Here is a 15,958-nt window from a genome sequence, read left to right as displayed (position 1 = left end):
AAAAAAAGAAAAGGAAAACACAGTGAGAAAATGAAAATCAAAGTATATAATTAAACTTTAAACAGGAGCATATCTCTAAACTTAAAATTTTTAAGTTAGACTAGCCTTACCTAGAATCCATTCTAAAGGCTAGTCTAGCTTTCAGTTCAGTAACTGGATCTGTACTAGGTTTAGGTCAAACTACATCCACTCGATATTGGTTTATTTGCTGTTTAAGGAAAAGGCACAGGTCTATGCATTGATCAGTATGATAAAAAGAATGAAAACTGAAATCAGTTGGAAAAGCTATGAAGTAAAGGAGTATATCTTCTTCAGGGGCATACGTGATTTCTACTTCAATGCCAAATTTACTGGCATAAGTAATTTCTCTGTAAATGTAAAAGTGAATAAATTAGCCTTGGAGTATATAAACATTAATTGTAATATTTAGCAGCATAATAATTATTTAGGGAGCTATTCTACAGGTATAATATAAAGTGGAGTGGGTCTTAGATAACTTCAGAAAAAGTTTTCCATAAATGACTTCTAGAATAAACTTTAACCTCCCCCCACTTTAGTAGGTTTATACTATTCCAACAATTAAGATTTTTTTTCAAGAGTAAGTCCTTGTGCTGAAAGAAGACTGTGTTTCTGAATATAATTAGAAAAGACATATATTGTCCAATAGTCATGTGTTCATTACTCAAAAAATTGAGCAGCTAGGTATTTCTAGGATAATCTTCATAGGAAAATGAGAAGGGAAACAATATATTTAAATATTATAGGAATATTTCCCATGTTATTTTTATTAGATCATTTCAGATCATGGGGCTTTTATATCTTTATATGTTAAAATGATTTTCAAGTTTTGAAAGTATAGAAATTAATGTAGAGAATATAATACTCAAAATGTGCCTTATTAAATAATTTTTTTCAGTTAAAAAAAACCAAACTAATAATTTTATTGTTGCTAATTCCCTAAGGACTTATGTGAATGATCAAAAATGCACAGACTTAATATTGACAGAGCCAAAAGAAGAAAACACCAAGAATATCTTTTTAGTAGGATCCCTGAAGTTCAGTAAAGCTGCTGACAAGTGCCTCACACAGAATGGCATAGCAAAAAATGGGGACAGTACTGTGTCCATTGTAGACAATGCAATCAAGTAATATTTACACCTTCCTATGGTTGTCTGAAGAATTAAGATAATGTAGCTGTGTTTGAATGTGAAATTCCCTGCTGCATGAAGCTGCACACTGGTACATTTCAGACTCTACTTCTCACCAGGAAATGCAGGCCGATGTTAGAGCTTCCTCTAACGTACACTTCTATTTACCATCTGTCTTTTTTTATGACTCATTTATTCTTTAAGAACACACAGGCCACCTGCAGCACAAAACAGGCCATTTTTTGGTATGCCTCTGTTTTTTCTGTTTGTGAAGACTTAGACAAGAGAATGTCTACCATACGTGACTTCAGTTTAGTCCACTTTTAACCAAATGTCCACATTTCACAATATATACTTGTCAAGCTTTTTATTTTCTGTATTTATTTCCTAGTGGCAAGCTTTTTGCAGCCTCATTTTAAGGAATGCCCAACATCATGCAAAATATTTACTCGGGAAATAAAATACAGACTCACTTTAGCATGAATTAGTGCTGCTCCCACCTAGATTGCAGGGGCCACTTTGAAGAATAAAGGCATTTTTTTAAACTCTAGATGCTGGGCTGCTTCTTCTCTGCAATTCCTGAGTCACTTGCTTTATTGTCTCCAAGGGCCACTGTAATGAACCCTGTAATGAACACTTCTCTGAAGCACAGACCTATCCCAGAACAACAGCTTCTTTCAGGGGCTCGCCTCTTACAGGTGCTTACTTCCCCCCTTTTTCAGATGGGAAAGGATAAGGGATGTACTGATCTTTTTCATAAATGAAAGTAGACTTTCACACAGTATTTATAGGCAGGAACATACTTTTTTACTTTTCAGAGCAATTTGTTGCTTCTTCCTATCCAATTTTCCTTTCTTAGAAGAATTAGCTTTTATTTTCACTGATAATATAACCTTTGATATGTGTAAACAGAGACTAATGGTAAGAATAGCTGACTGGTGGGTGATTTGCCACATTTGCAAAAGAATCAGAACTGAGTTCTGATACTGTTTTATCAGTATCGTAACAGTGCAGCATAGAAAGGTAACACTGACAACATGACTACACTTTTTTATGAAAGCTGCAAATTGAAAGAAACCATTATAAAAACATTGATGCACACTGGCTGGGGAAGTATGTTTGAAAAAAATAGAGAGAGGTTTCCTTAAGAAACAGTCAAATCTTGGCAAAATCTGAAAAGTGGCATTCCTTGCTGAAGTCAACACAAGGGTAACCCTTCTGCTTCACCTGGCTCAGTTTTTTGCCTCACCGAGATCCCTAAACACGAGGTAGCTGACAGCTGACACAGCTTCAAGGATGATCCTGAAAAGCAGGTAATTAACCATTTCTGCTCTAATAGTAAATATATTCCAGCTTTGGGAAGTCCTAAGGAAGAAAACCCCACTTAGCTTGTTAAGTTCAACTCCGTGAATACAGTACAACAGTTTCTGCTGCAGCCTCTAGGACAACAGCTTTTTCCAGTCTTGAAATAATTAGTTTCTGGGTCAGACTACTACAGTAACCATGTTCAGGGGTGCATTATCATCATAGCTGATGGAGAAGCAGAATAATACTAATAAGAAATGAAGAAAAAACCTAATTTGATACTTAGTAAAAAACCACAGTGACAGCCTTCATGGGTCCCTCAGCTCTATGTCTCCTTTTCAGTATTGTTTTCAACATGCCTTTTGTCTCAGTAAAAACAGTTAACTAAATGACTTGTAAAATAATAAATCATCCTTTCTGAGTAACAATTTACTGCTCTATGGGAATATTTCCAATTGCTCCTATCACCATGAGACTGTTACAGTTTCCAAGCAGATGGCAGGTATTTACCGTGAGTGACCTTTTCTTTATCACCTCCAGTAACTCCCCGGCAGCAATGACATATGGCACAGAGAGAGATCCCAGGGCCTGTTCTGGATTGTTATTGACAACTGGGAGCTGGGAGACAAACTACCTCTGCAGGCAGAGGTTGAACCAAATCAAGTGACTTCATAGAACTGATGCCTTAAGCCCCTAATGGTTTTCATTTTTCTAATATTTGTAAGACTTATGAGTTTTATAAGTAGGTTTAAAAGCAGAAACCCCTTCCTTCTTTGTCCCTTGTCCCTTTCCCTTTCTCCAGTACCCTTGTTTATACATTCCCTAACCCTCTTACCCCATTCTGTGCTCCCCATATCAATCCTGCTTCTGAATACAGCAGAATTGTTTAGTCTTTTGTCAAGGCAAGGCCTAGACAGTTGACAGAACAGCATATCTGGGCCTAAACCACAGAATAGGTCAAGAATTAGGTAAATATGTGCCCTTTGTGCTCTGATGAAGTTGAAGATGATGAAGTAAGTGGTCCCAAAAAGACCCCAGACCCAATTCTCAGGGGGAGGGCCAGGGGCGGTCCAGAGGAAGGGCCAAAGGGTGGACACATCTGGGATTGGATGGATAATGTTATAAAAGGTAACCTTTCGGGCACGGCCGGAGCGCGCGTCTATATCATCTATTGCCTTGGCAAATAAACCCTTTCATATCTCACCCCTAATTAACTGCTCCGGAGATTTTTTTCAGAACCAAAATACACCGGCAACAGAGCTCAGGAAATAAGACCTCAATCCCCATCACTGACTCGGATACAGACAGCAGCAAATGTATTGCAGTCTTTGAACATTGCATTGTTTTAACAGTTTTTTTCAAATCTTACATTACGCACAAAGCAAACCCTCAGTTCTGATGAATTACAAAGGACATTCTGAAAATGCAAATACTTATAATGCTATTTACACATATGGAGAAAAACTGAATCTCAAAGTTTTTGATATATACTCATCTTTTGAGCTGCATATCCCAACCACTCAAATAGCAAAATGTTCCAGAAACGTGGACATTGAAGTAACTTTGACATTTTAAAATTCTGATAAACAATAGGTCAAAAATAGGTTTCCAGTTTAGAGCTTGGGAAGATTTTTCAAATTTACTGTGATGTAGTTGAGTGAGGAAGAAGGCTGAGACTGAAGGTCAGTGCAAGTGTCCCAGACACCCATCAGTGTGATCAGTGCTCTGGAGCTGATCCTGTGTGCAACAGGTCAGAAATGCAAATGCCGTGCAGGCTGTGCCACAAACAAAAAGAGCAGTCTGAACACTAGCAAGAGTGGCAGATATTTTTCTAGCTTGACCTGATTTTATTGCATTGAAAGAAGGCTGTTGGGCTGGATACAGCGACCCCAAGTTTTGTGTAAGTATTCCTTGAAAAAAGAGGTGTATAAGGCCCATTCACAGCTCATTAAAATGAAAAAAGCAATAGAGGCACTGCATTCATAAACCTTCATCTCTCACACTTAGCACTTTAAACACTTAAGTGAGCTGAGATTCTGACTGTACAAAAGCAGGCATTTAAAAATGTGCTACCTTGAGGAAGAAATGTTGGGGTTTTTTTAAATTACGGTAATGATAAATTAAAACTCCTATTGGTGCTGGAGCTATTTCCTTGTAGAGTGTTTTAGCATGATTCCTCTGTCTAATGAGACAGAAGCTCAATTCACATCTGCCCTGTTTAGGACTCTTTGCAGCAGCTTCTTCATCTTCATGTCTGCATTGCTGTCAATTTTATAAGGTCTGCATTAGTGATCAGCTCATATCTAACAATGTCCTTGTTAGTCTTTTCTAATTTAGGCAATCTTTTTCTGTACTCTTGGTGCAGTGTAGAGATCCCGGACGCACGCTTTAGGTGCAAGTCATGCCCTTATCTAATTCTTCCAAGTTATAATTAAAAAGAAATAAGTAGAAGAATGAAAGAGGTGAAAGGAGGAAAAGGAAAATATGACAGTAAGAGGTGTAGGTTCTGAATTTGTTGGTAGCGCAATGATAACAAGTCTAGGGCATATACTGCCTACCAGCTGCCGGATGACAGAGTTTGGTAAAAGCAAGAGTGAGCACTAACACTTGGCTGGACAGGAATCCTGTTCCAGACCTTGCACTGTGCCATCCACTCTGCCATTTGTTAAACTCGTTATATCTGAACAGGATTGGTGGCAAAATAGGTCCTGACCTGTCTGATTTCAGCTCTCCACTGAGAATGACAATTCAGCCCCTGAGGACATGAGTAGAGGTCACGTGTAGCATGTGCTACTTGCAAATCTTGGAGGCACTGGGAAAAATGAATGCCCATTCTAAGATTTATACTACAAATTGTTGAATACTGATTAAATTAATTCATGAAGTCGATCTATGTTCACAGTTAGTTTCTCAGGTGCCTCCATTTCCAGTCAAAATATATGGCTACCTTATGGTTTATTCTTCTGGCAACACTGGTCTTTATGCAACTCTTCTTTCTCCCTCCTGTTTCCCGTTTGATGTGGAAAGCAAACACTCTGTTCAGCTCTAGTCTTGCTAAGCCTGACTGAGTTCTCTGGATCTCTTCCCCATTTCTTTATTTTCTGTTTCTTTCCAGTTTGAGATCAGTGCTCGAGGAGCTGCAGAGACTGCACACAGCATTCTACATGGGGTCTGACTTTCTATGTGCCATTAGTATTCTATTGTTTCCTTGTTGGAAATCCTTTGCCCATCACCCTAGAATTACATATGTCTTTCTCATGCATGAATCACACTGCTAGTTCACAAAAATCTTGTGATAGCTCAATCATCCAGGCTCACTGTCTTGATTATTTCCCAACAGATCTCAATCTCACCAGCAGAAGTTCATGTTTTTTATTCTCTAAAAGGCCATGCCCATTTATTTTTTACTAGCAAATTTCATACCAGTTCTACTACTATGTTTTAGTTATTCAGTCCTCCTATTTAATGTCACAGATTAACTTCATTGAGATATTCCCAATCTTTATGCTGGTGCCATTACTGGAAGTATTAAACAGGACTGGACTCCAAATGATCTTGAAGAAACCCACTAACACCACTCCTTCAGCCTGGTACTTTCTGTGCTTAGCTTTTTGACACTGTTTGGCACCTCCATTTTTAACAATATTTACATGTGTAACCATCTGATTATTTTTTTTCCTTTAAGTCCCATCACCTCCAGATGTCTATGGAATTCTTATTTGAATTCTGCAGTTGAGACTGATCTTCACAACCACATAACACTGAGTAACTTGATTATCCTGTCGTCAGTTAGAGAGCTATTACAAACAAGCTCATTTGGAATGCAAACTCACATATAATGTTGACTCAACTGTTTTCTGCCCGTTTCCATAGTTAGAGGCACTATTTCCAGCCAGATCATTCATACTAAGGTAGTAATGAATATTTCATATACTCACAATATATGGTTGGTGCAATTATCTCACTTTCCATTGCACTGACAGGGTTAGATACTAGACAGCTGTAATTCCCAATGTCTTCTTTTACAACAGGAACAATTAGAAGTGTAGCATTGTTTGATGAAAAGGTATAATTAGGGCCAGCATGGAGACGCTTCCCATTTTTCATCCACTGGTAAGTTACCCTTGTACCTTTACCCAGAATACATTTTAGGGTAATATTTCCTACATATTCCACTACTCCTGAAGATGGTTCAGTATGTACAGTTGGCTTTGTGACTGGAACTGTAAAATAAAGTGATAGGAGTTGTTAAAGTGACAAGCCACTATATCACAGTCTTCATTGTCAAGATGATTCAAATAGCAGTCATCATTCTCACTGGAAATTACTCATACTTCAAATTTTATCTATTAAATGTGGTTAAAGGTTAAAAAAGAAAGCCATACTCTCAGCTGGTGACTGCAAGAATTGTTACAGTACTTGAATAAAACCAGACTGTTTAGATTACTGGTAATAAGATAAAGGCTGCAGTGAGGTACACCACAGCCTCCAGCTCTTGCCTCACATACAAATCACTGAGGCCATAGAAATGAAAAGAGCACAAAGCATGACACTGCCCATGATGTATGACTTCTCAGTATGACTGCCCACAGCTTTGCCCACACTGGGCACCACTGGGTGATCCAGTCGTGAGGATGGCTGCAAATTGGGATGGGTTTGTCAGTTAAATGGCAGCTACAACTCTGTCACCTCAAGATATCATTCATCTCATTCTTCCAAGCCCAACAGTTACAGGGCTCTCTCTGTGTAATCCATAAATTACAGTAGCCTCTTGTCATTCTCTTAGATAATTCTACCTCTTCAGTTTTTTACTTATGATACAGAAACATCAGTCAATATATTAATTTTGTTTAAAGATGACATATTTTATCATTCCCTCCAGTAGCAGTACAAACCAACATAACTTGTTAGAATTTATTAATGTATGGTTGCATTAAACGATACACTATTTTAACTGGATACCAAGAACCAGTACTTCAAAACTTATGCAATTCTATTTTCAAAATGAAGATACCATCTCTTACTAACTTACCATCAACAGCTACTTGAATCTTTTGACTTGCAGCTATTGTCCCATTTCCACGGACATTGACTTTTACAATATAATTGCCCTCATCGCTGATATGCAATGGATTGATCATCAAAGATGCATTTGGTGGTACAAGGGTAAACTTGTGCTGGTATTCCAAGTCTGGAACTACTGTTTGATTTACAGAGCCAAGCAAGTATTTTGGATTACTTTGAGGCCTCTCAAAAAGCCAAATTATCTGGATTTCAGAAGCTGTAGCATTGAAATTGTAGTCAACAGTAAGATGAAGTGGTTGTCCCTCAATACCATGGATGGTATGAGATGGTACTGTCAACTTTAAGGCAGAACAAATACCTGCATAAAAATGAAAGAACAAACAAATAAACAAACCCAAACCACAACTGGAAAACCTGGAAAACTTGAATGAGAAATTCTCATCACGAAAAAACTCTCAATGTTAAAACTTACACTTTTTTGTACGGTTATAACTCAGATAATCAAGTAAGAAAGAGGCAAACGCTCATTGACCTTGGTGAAGTTGGGTCTAGCTGCAGCTTCAAAATATAAAGAAAACCAAAGGAAGGACCTTCTACTGTTAAAAGTTTGAGAAAAATGAGAAAATGTACATTTACATTAATGTATAAAATATTTTCCCTTTAAAATATTTCAAATTTCTAGGTCTCACACTCCCTAATAGTCTTGGATTGCACACTCAATTTTTAGGAATTTTTTCTAGGTTGGTTCAGCTACAGAGCAACTTCTTAGTTGCTTTGCCAGCTATATTGAGAAACTGACTGAAAATGTGACAAGCAGAACTTCCATGAATGCTTGATATAATTATATATAGTTATTATTGATGACAGCTGAGTATCTGCAAGACTAGACTCATGAAACATTACTAAGCCTGCAAAAGTCAAGTATTCTGATCTTAGGAAATTAGCAGAATTGATGTTGATATCCACAAAAGCAAATTTTTCAGCTACATGATTAATTTTGTTCTCCAAGAATTCTGTCTCTGTTATGGTGCAAAAAGGCCACTCCTTGGTTAATCATTGTCTTTCCCATGTATGTTTTTTTAAATCATTTTTCACTGTGCCAGCCTGAGACATATTTAGAGAACATTATTAAAGGTTTAGTCTCTGGACTGAGTGATTGATTTTCACATGAACTTTTCCACAGAACTCAAAAGAACAGCAATGATGTAAGGCATAGACATTAATGAACTGATTTCACAACACCATTATAATTGATAAGATTTTATAAGTGAAGAATTTAAGCCCAGAGAAAATGAACAGCAAAAATACCCACTTATTTTGGATGATCATTTTGAAATGTTAAGGACTGGATTTCCCAAAATACATAGAAACATATTTTAGTATGTTCAAGATGCAATTCCTATTGACTCCAGGTTTAATTGCTCAGCTTTGAGTGCTCAGTAATGCTGAAAAGCACACTAGAAGTGCTAAGACATAACCCTAGGAAAAAAAAGGCAACCTCTCATAAGTAAGGACATGTAAAAAAAGGGATTTAAGTAATCTGACACTGCATAAGAGCACACTGGAGACTGAGAATGCACTACCCAGGACAACGTGCAATGCTTTCACCATGCACCATCTATTCTCTTTCTGCTATTGATCATCTTTCTTTGGACCAGATGATCCTTGAGGTCCCTTCCAACCTGGGATTCTGTGATTCTTGACAAATACCTGTAACCAAAAAGTAAATCCCCACCTGAAGCACACAGAGTACATTTCTACCTGGAAAGTGGTGTGTAGTAGGGGGAGGACAGAGGGAGCTACGTGTGAAAAATATGTGACTGTGCTATTAAAGACTGCTAAAAAATATGTGTGTAACATTTCTCAGAGGTTAATTCCCTGACAACCCTACTGCACAAACCAGATTTAAATTGCTGTTGTCCAGTTGAAAAAAACAGAAAAAGAGAATAACTTCTCAGTAGAATCCTCCAGAAAATCTGTAATGTTGGAGATCTATTTTATATAACATATCAAATACATTTCAATTTTTATATCAACTGGAATGAAGTAAAAAACATCTCTCAAACAGAGAGCTGGAAGATCTGTAAATGACCAGTTAAAAGATCTGTCCATATCCTTCCTCATTCTTTACATATGATGCTGCTCAATTTCTGGGTTTATTTAGCTATCAATAAGTGATTGTGCTGTTGGATAAGAAGCCAGTAACAGCTGCAATGTAATCATAAAATATGTAAAACAAATAATATTTCTCACAGATCTGTTTGTGCAGAAAATTAGCAAAACCCCAAAAGGTCTTGCAAGCAGCAGGGTAAGTGGGACCACCAGTATGAAAGGTAATACCATACTAGAGCAAGAAGAGAATTTTGGCTGGAAAGCTTACTTTCTCTGCAGTTAAAACCTGCGGGAATAGAAACTGCAAATTAACATCGTTCAACTTGATTCACAGGGAAAATTTGCTCCATGTAACAGCTTGGAAAGACATTTTGATGTGCAGTTAAGGAAATTCTTTTAGCCAAGACCATTGGTAGTGAGGGCGGAAACTCCATTTTTCCCCTGGTGTCCCTTCAGGGGTGGTTTGTTGCTCAATCTGGCTCTGCTAGGATTATTTTGTGGACTGCCACCAGCACACAGGAACTTCTCCACGGCTGGCAGGGCAAGGGACAAGGCAGGCTGAGACTGGGGCAAGTTATTAGAAAATGGTGCTCTGTCGAAGGCAAGGGTTTTACAGGAGCACTGATGGAAGAATTCTGGTTTTTGCAGAGACCGTATCTTCTGCAGTCCGGAATATTCTTTATTGAAAGAGTTATCTTCTTCACCAAAAGTGTTTTCAGGCATTGGAATGGGCTGCCCGGGGAAGAGGTGGACTCACCACTATCCTTGGGGGTACTTAGAAGACATGTAGACGTTTTGATCAGGGACATGGTTTAGTGGTGAAATTGGCAGTGTTAGATGATCTTAAGGGTCTTTTCCAACCTAAACGGTTCTATGATTCTCTTGTATTAGACTAGTCTTGATTTTAAATTTAAACTGGAGATCGTTTTGACTAATCCTTGAATTAATGTTAATAGCAAAATCAAGCCAATGTGCCAAACTAAATTCATATTCATCAGGCACAAATTCCATATAATTATTCCTATCCCTACAGCCTTCCAAATATGATATATTTTTCCAAGACAATGTAATTTCAGAAACTAGTTTTTGTTTAATGACCATAAGGGCTGTACCAAAATGACCTCCACTTGGAGCTCAGTGATCTGTGCTTTGCTTCCATCTCACTTTGCTATCACCAGTATTAGCAAGCATAACAGAATTGTTGACATAAAACAAGGGCTGCAGTTTTAGTTTAAATAAAAAACTATGACATAACTTTTGAGTTTATGGCATAAACTGAAACCTGCCTAGTGAGGTTTTAGCATTCTCTGAATTTAACATGCACATCTTGTCAAAGTGAGTTTAGACTCTCAACTGCTTTTCACCAGTGTTCATTTAGTTCTTCAGCTCTCCAAACTCCCCGAACTCAGTGTAAAATGTCACTAGATCAGTGATAATAGTTTTTGCATTTTTTTCACTTTTTGCAAGTATGTTCATTTATGAAAAAAAATCCCAGATATAATGGACCAGGGAAGCTGCGATTTCTGTATCTCCATTTATATCAGGAAAAACTCGGGCATACTGTTCCCTGGGTTGGGATTTTTGCCCAAGAAAAAGTTCTACTGAGCTTTGTTACTGGACTTAATTTTAGCTTCTGAGGTCAATGTCTTCAGTGGGCTTTGCATTATGTCTCCAATGCACCTGGTTCTTGTCATGATATTAAGTATGAGCAGCACATTTCCCTTACTAGAAAATATATATATCTGAGTAAGGGTATAAGACAAGACTTCCTGGTGAACAAATGTACTCTAAAGTATTCTGTTTGCATGACAATATCTCTAGTAGGGTTTTAATGAAAAACATCCAATAAAGTTGTAATGTAAATAAAATATACATTCACTGTGTTTTTTGTCAACCAAAGATTTTTCATTTTTAAAGAAGAGATCGAATAATCTTCATATAAATCTGCAATTGTTATGAAGCAAAAACTCTTGAAAAAGTATTTAGCTCAAAATCAAGGAAACTAGATGACTTTATATAAGGTTCACAAAGAAGATAAGAGAAAAATTCTTCTTATAGATGAAAGATTAGAGGATGTACTACACTTGTAATAGTATATATTTCCTCTGTTGACATTTACAAGCCCAATTAAATATAGAAAAAGTTAATTACAGTAGTTTGTAGAAATAAGTTTCTCTAACATTTGACAGGATATTCTTGTCAAAGTGCATAGAACATCTGCTTTTTATCCACTGCATGGATAACAAAAATTCACACTTATGAAAACTGCACCCAGATACCAAACAAATGCACTATTACTGGAGAGACATTCTTCATTTGACTAAAAGCTTAATTTTGTTTTAAGTACACTTAAGTATTACATATAAATTAATCATAATGAAATGAAAAATAATGTATCAGCACTGTCTCAACAAATTTTTAAAGCGGTATGTAACAGCTTCTGTATGAACTTTGGTTTAGAACCTCTCCAGCCTTACTTTTTAAAAAGAATGCACAATGTATATAGTACTCAATAAATGTGACTATATATATTTAATCAATGCCCACATTTTACATATAGATTACGTATAGCACTCATTTTTGTCAGGTGCTAGAACTTGAGCTCCACTCATAAAACAGGGTGCCAGTATCTGATTTAAATGATTAAAAGCTCTTAGGCTACTTTCCTGAAACAAAACAACTGAGAACACAACAGGAATATCTTTAAATTTATAAAGATAAATCTTATAAAATCAATTTCCATTTCCACAAGGACAATCAAATATAATTTATACTGTATCTTACCTACAAGTAGAAAATATATTCTGCACTCTAAGTCCCAAAAGAAGTTGGCTAAGGGGCTCCATGAAAGCATCCTGTCCCACACAAATGCCACCTTCTCCTCAGCACTAAGCCAGGGCTTGGACCTGCAGCTGGTTTATTTGCTAGGGAAATCAGTAATGAGTTAACAGGCCCTATCCTGTCCCCTGCCTTATGTGATTTGAATATGTGTATACAAAGAACAAAGGGAGTGGAGCACCTGTTAGATGAGCACCCATCTTCACTGCCTTCCCCGGCAGCCACAGCAAATATGACACAGAATGTAATAAATGGGGCACACAATACAAAGTACATTTAATTAATAGAAGTAAGTAAACGCACCAAGTGTACAGGTTATACAGTTATTAACTTCCCTTAGTTATAGTTCCATAAAAAATACCCTGATGCTACATGCTTCTGCTTATTTCAAACTAGAATTAGTCCTCAGAATATTTTTTTCAGATCTTTGCCAATGACAGCCTCTCCTCTTCTGTTACAAAAAACATTAAACAGCTTTTAAAGAGCCTCACTTAATTTTTTTCCTAGGACTTTTCAAGCCCATAAATTTTCCGTACTTTTTTTCCTTAACATAAGCATAACTCAGCAAAGAGTTTACTCCCTTTCTCTAAACAACACATGATGTCAAGTGTCTATCAGGCATCTTCAAAATAAGAATCCTATGGCTAGAGTGGACAGCTTACTACAGTTGTTGAGCTAGCTGCTGATTATTGTTTGTTCTGCATTAATTTACATCAATAAATTAATATTAATGTAGGATTTGGATTTTGTCCAAAGCTGTCACTCACCATACAAATCAGCAGCAAATCAGGCAAACCCTCCCACACTTGTGCAGTAACAGTTTGCAACAGCAAATATTTGCAGCAACAGAGATGGTTTATCCATACAAAAACACATTATATTTTTCACTATACAGCACTTAGGCAGGCTATTATGGATTAACAAATATTAGGCTAGACTGTATCCTGCTTTGTGCATGAAGGACTGGTAGCAAGGAAATGTCTCCCCTCATCGTGTGCTAGGAGCAGGGGTACAGCAAGGTTCTAAGCCCTCAGCAGAAGGGCCAAACATTCAATTTTTACCGTAGTTAAAGGGAGGCGAAAACACCCAGATCCTTCCAGGTCCAATGGAAGACATATAAGGGTTATGTCAGGCAAACAAAAACAGAAATACAGTGGTCCCAGCAGAAATAATATCACCATCTGACATTAGCCAGGAGATGAAGAGGGTATTTCACATATTCCCAACAGCTTCCTGGGTCCATTGTCCTGCCCCTTCTGAATGTTGTCGTTTATAACCTGCTTAATCCACTTAACTGTAGGCTAGATATATCAAATCACAACCTTTTATAAAACCCGAGTTAGAAATTACTATCTACTATTTCAACATATATTAAAATATCACAGGTTCCAACTAATTTCTAACCGAAATGGGAGCTTTCACATTGGCACAGAGCCTGTATTGGTGCTTTAAACACCTGATGTGGGCAAAGACACTAAAAAAAAAACCAAAGAGAGTAGCAGTTATGTTTTTCAAGTGTGTCCCCTCATTTTCAGCATTTGAATAATTCTTGATGTCACTAATATGCTGCAAGTTTTACACTGAATAACACAAAAATGTAGTGCATGCTAAAAATGCATGTTATTTTTTCTATAGAATTCTAACTTGTGCTAGTCGTTAAATGGCATTTAGACTTTACGAAAATCAAACCTCCCTCTTTTGAATAAAAGCAACTACATTAAAACAACATTATTTGCTGTACTAGCATTTTGAACACTTGTGTTTCTGCAAATTTTAGTTATTTTATTACTAAGAAGTAACTTCGTTATGTGCTAAACTCGTTAGAGGTTTCCACAGAAACAATTACACATGATATGCCTAATGGTAGCCAGAAGTAATGAATTCCTGCTAAGGAAAGCAGTGAGGGGACCATCGGTCCTGACCCTCCTTTTGACACTATGTCGTTTCAGACGCCTGCTCTTACCTGACCTACCCTGCAAAAACACACTGGTCAGATGGGAGATAACTAACAACAGGATTGGGAAACACGTGCTGGGCTGACTTAGGCGCACACTCTATAACTCCAGAAGGAAACACCACCTTTTCTGGAGGTACTACTATGCTATAGGGAATGTGTTGGTAGTAGTTTTACTGTCGGATGTTAAGCAAAGGTTGTCAGATAAATTCTTCCTTTTCTTGCATTGATATGAAGTAGATTTAAGAAGCTATCTGCTTTTTGTTTGTTTGTTTGCTTGCTTGTAGCTGATATCTATACAACCAAACAGAGATACAAGCCTGTTTTGGCGACGCAAAACCCCATCACCCGTGACCAGGCCAGACGCTCTTGTGCATAACTCGAAATAACCCGCGGCAACCGGGAAATGCTCATTGTCTACGTGTACTTTCTAGTTTCTCTCCACAGACAAAGCCTCGTTTTGTCTTCTCAAGTAACTGCTTTCAAAGGCTACACAAGCGAACCTCATGGTCCAAACACCCCATTAGCACACCCCAAACCCCAGCCACCCCCGCACCCCGCCGGGAGGAGCCGGCCCAGGGATGCCGGCGCCCAGCAGCCGATCCGGGACGGAAGAGGCCTCCCAGGCCCGAGCCCTTCCCGGAGCCCTCCCGTCCTCCCGGCTGCGCTGCCGGGGGTTGTAGTCGGGCGCCGCCGCCGCCGAACTACCGGTCCCAGGGAGCCGCGGGCGGGCGCGGTCAGGTGGCGCCCAACATGGCTGCGCCGTGCCCCGGCGCCGCGCGGGGCCGCTGAGCGCTGTCGGGGGGGCGGCGGGGCCATCATGCAGAAGATCAAGTCGCTGATGACCCGCCAGGTGAGCGGTTCTTCTAAGGGGGGTTTCTCCGCGGGGGTCCGGGGCTCTCCCAGGGCCGCCGTGCCCGGGCCCCCTGGAGGGCCAGCGAGGCGCGGGCATCGCCCTCTGCCCGGCTGCCCGGGGAGGGAGGGCTCGGGGCGTGTGAGGTCTCTCCCGGGGCACAGGCATCCACCTTGTTTTTCTCTTTACACCGAGAAATGGAAGCGTGCGCAGGTGCCAGCGCGTAGCTGTGTCACACCAGACTAATCGCTGTTGGAGATGACAGGGCCGGCCTGTGTCATGTTCCCTTTTTGACATGTAATTTTGTAGCGCTGGGCTGTGTTTCGGTAGCGTGGCTTTGTCTGACAGCAAACGCTTTCGGTCCAAAGGTAGGCGAGGCTGTGGAGGTGCCGGGGACGTATTTGGGTGGGCACATATTGAATGTGTGCCAGAGCACTCGGTGTGTGTCTGTCACCGCACTGCTCTGTACCAGCTGTACCAGTGGTCTTTAGGATTATGTAGATCTAAGCCTACGTTTGGACCAGTATTTCTAAGGTTGAGAGTCTTTTTAAAGAAGTGTATCAGCAGAACATTTGATAATTCATGTATATGAGATACATCTGAAATGAAGCCTGTTTGTCCATGTGTCTAGATTGGAGAACTTAAATAATCACTTGTGTCACCTACCACATCAAATATTCTAGATAGATACAGAAAATGATGAGAAAGTCAGAAACTTTTCTT

At 38.9% G+C, this 15,958-nt stretch overlaps 2 protein-coding genes across 4 annotated transcripts in view; one reads left to right on the top strand and one right to left on the bottom strand.

The window, feature by feature from the left end:
* The window catches only part of HEPACAM2 (HEPACAM family member 2), a 28,511-nt gene extending 13,581 nt beyond the window's left edge, over positions 1-14,930 (bottom strand). For both annotated transcript variants that reach the window (XR_010435557.1, XM_064677547.1), the window contains exons 1-3: positions 12,375-14,930; positions 7,486-7,836; positions 6,392-6,676 (exon numbers count right to left, since the gene is read on the bottom strand). Coding sequence is in view for 1 of the 2 variants with exons in the window: in XM_064677547.1 (XP_064533617.1) it covers positions 6,392-6,676; positions 7,486-7,836; positions 12,375-12,444 (706 nt within the window). In the remaining variant the exon portion in view is untranslated. The remainder of the gene's footprint in view (positions 1-6,391; positions 6,677-7,485; positions 7,837-12,374) is intronic.
* Positions 14,931-15,098: 168 nt separating this feature from the next.
* VPS50 (VPS50 subunit of EARP/GARPII complex) overlaps positions 15,099-15,958 on the top strand; it is an 82,018-nt gene continuing 81,158 nt past the window's right edge. Inside the window, exon 1 of one of the 2 annotated variants that reach the window (XM_064677525.1) lies at positions 15,099-15,235. In XM_064677525.1, coding sequence (XP_064533595.1) covers positions 15,203-15,235 — 33 coding nt within the window. In that variant the 5' untranslated portion in view covers positions 15,099-15,202. The remainder of the gene's footprint in view (positions 15,236-15,958) is intronic. The other variant, XM_064677534.1, reaches the window with a different exon arrangement.

This window comes from Pseudopipra pipra, chromosome 1 (genome assembly GCF_036250125.1).
Source record: "Pseudopipra pipra isolate bDixPip1 chromosome 1, bDixPip1.hap1, whole genome shotgun sequence".
In the NCBI taxonomy this organism is placed as follows: Eukaryota; Metazoa; Chordata; class Aves; order Passeriformes; family Pipridae; genus Pseudopipra; species Pseudopipra pipra.
This window is presented reverse-complemented; position numbering and strand designations above follow the sequence as displayed.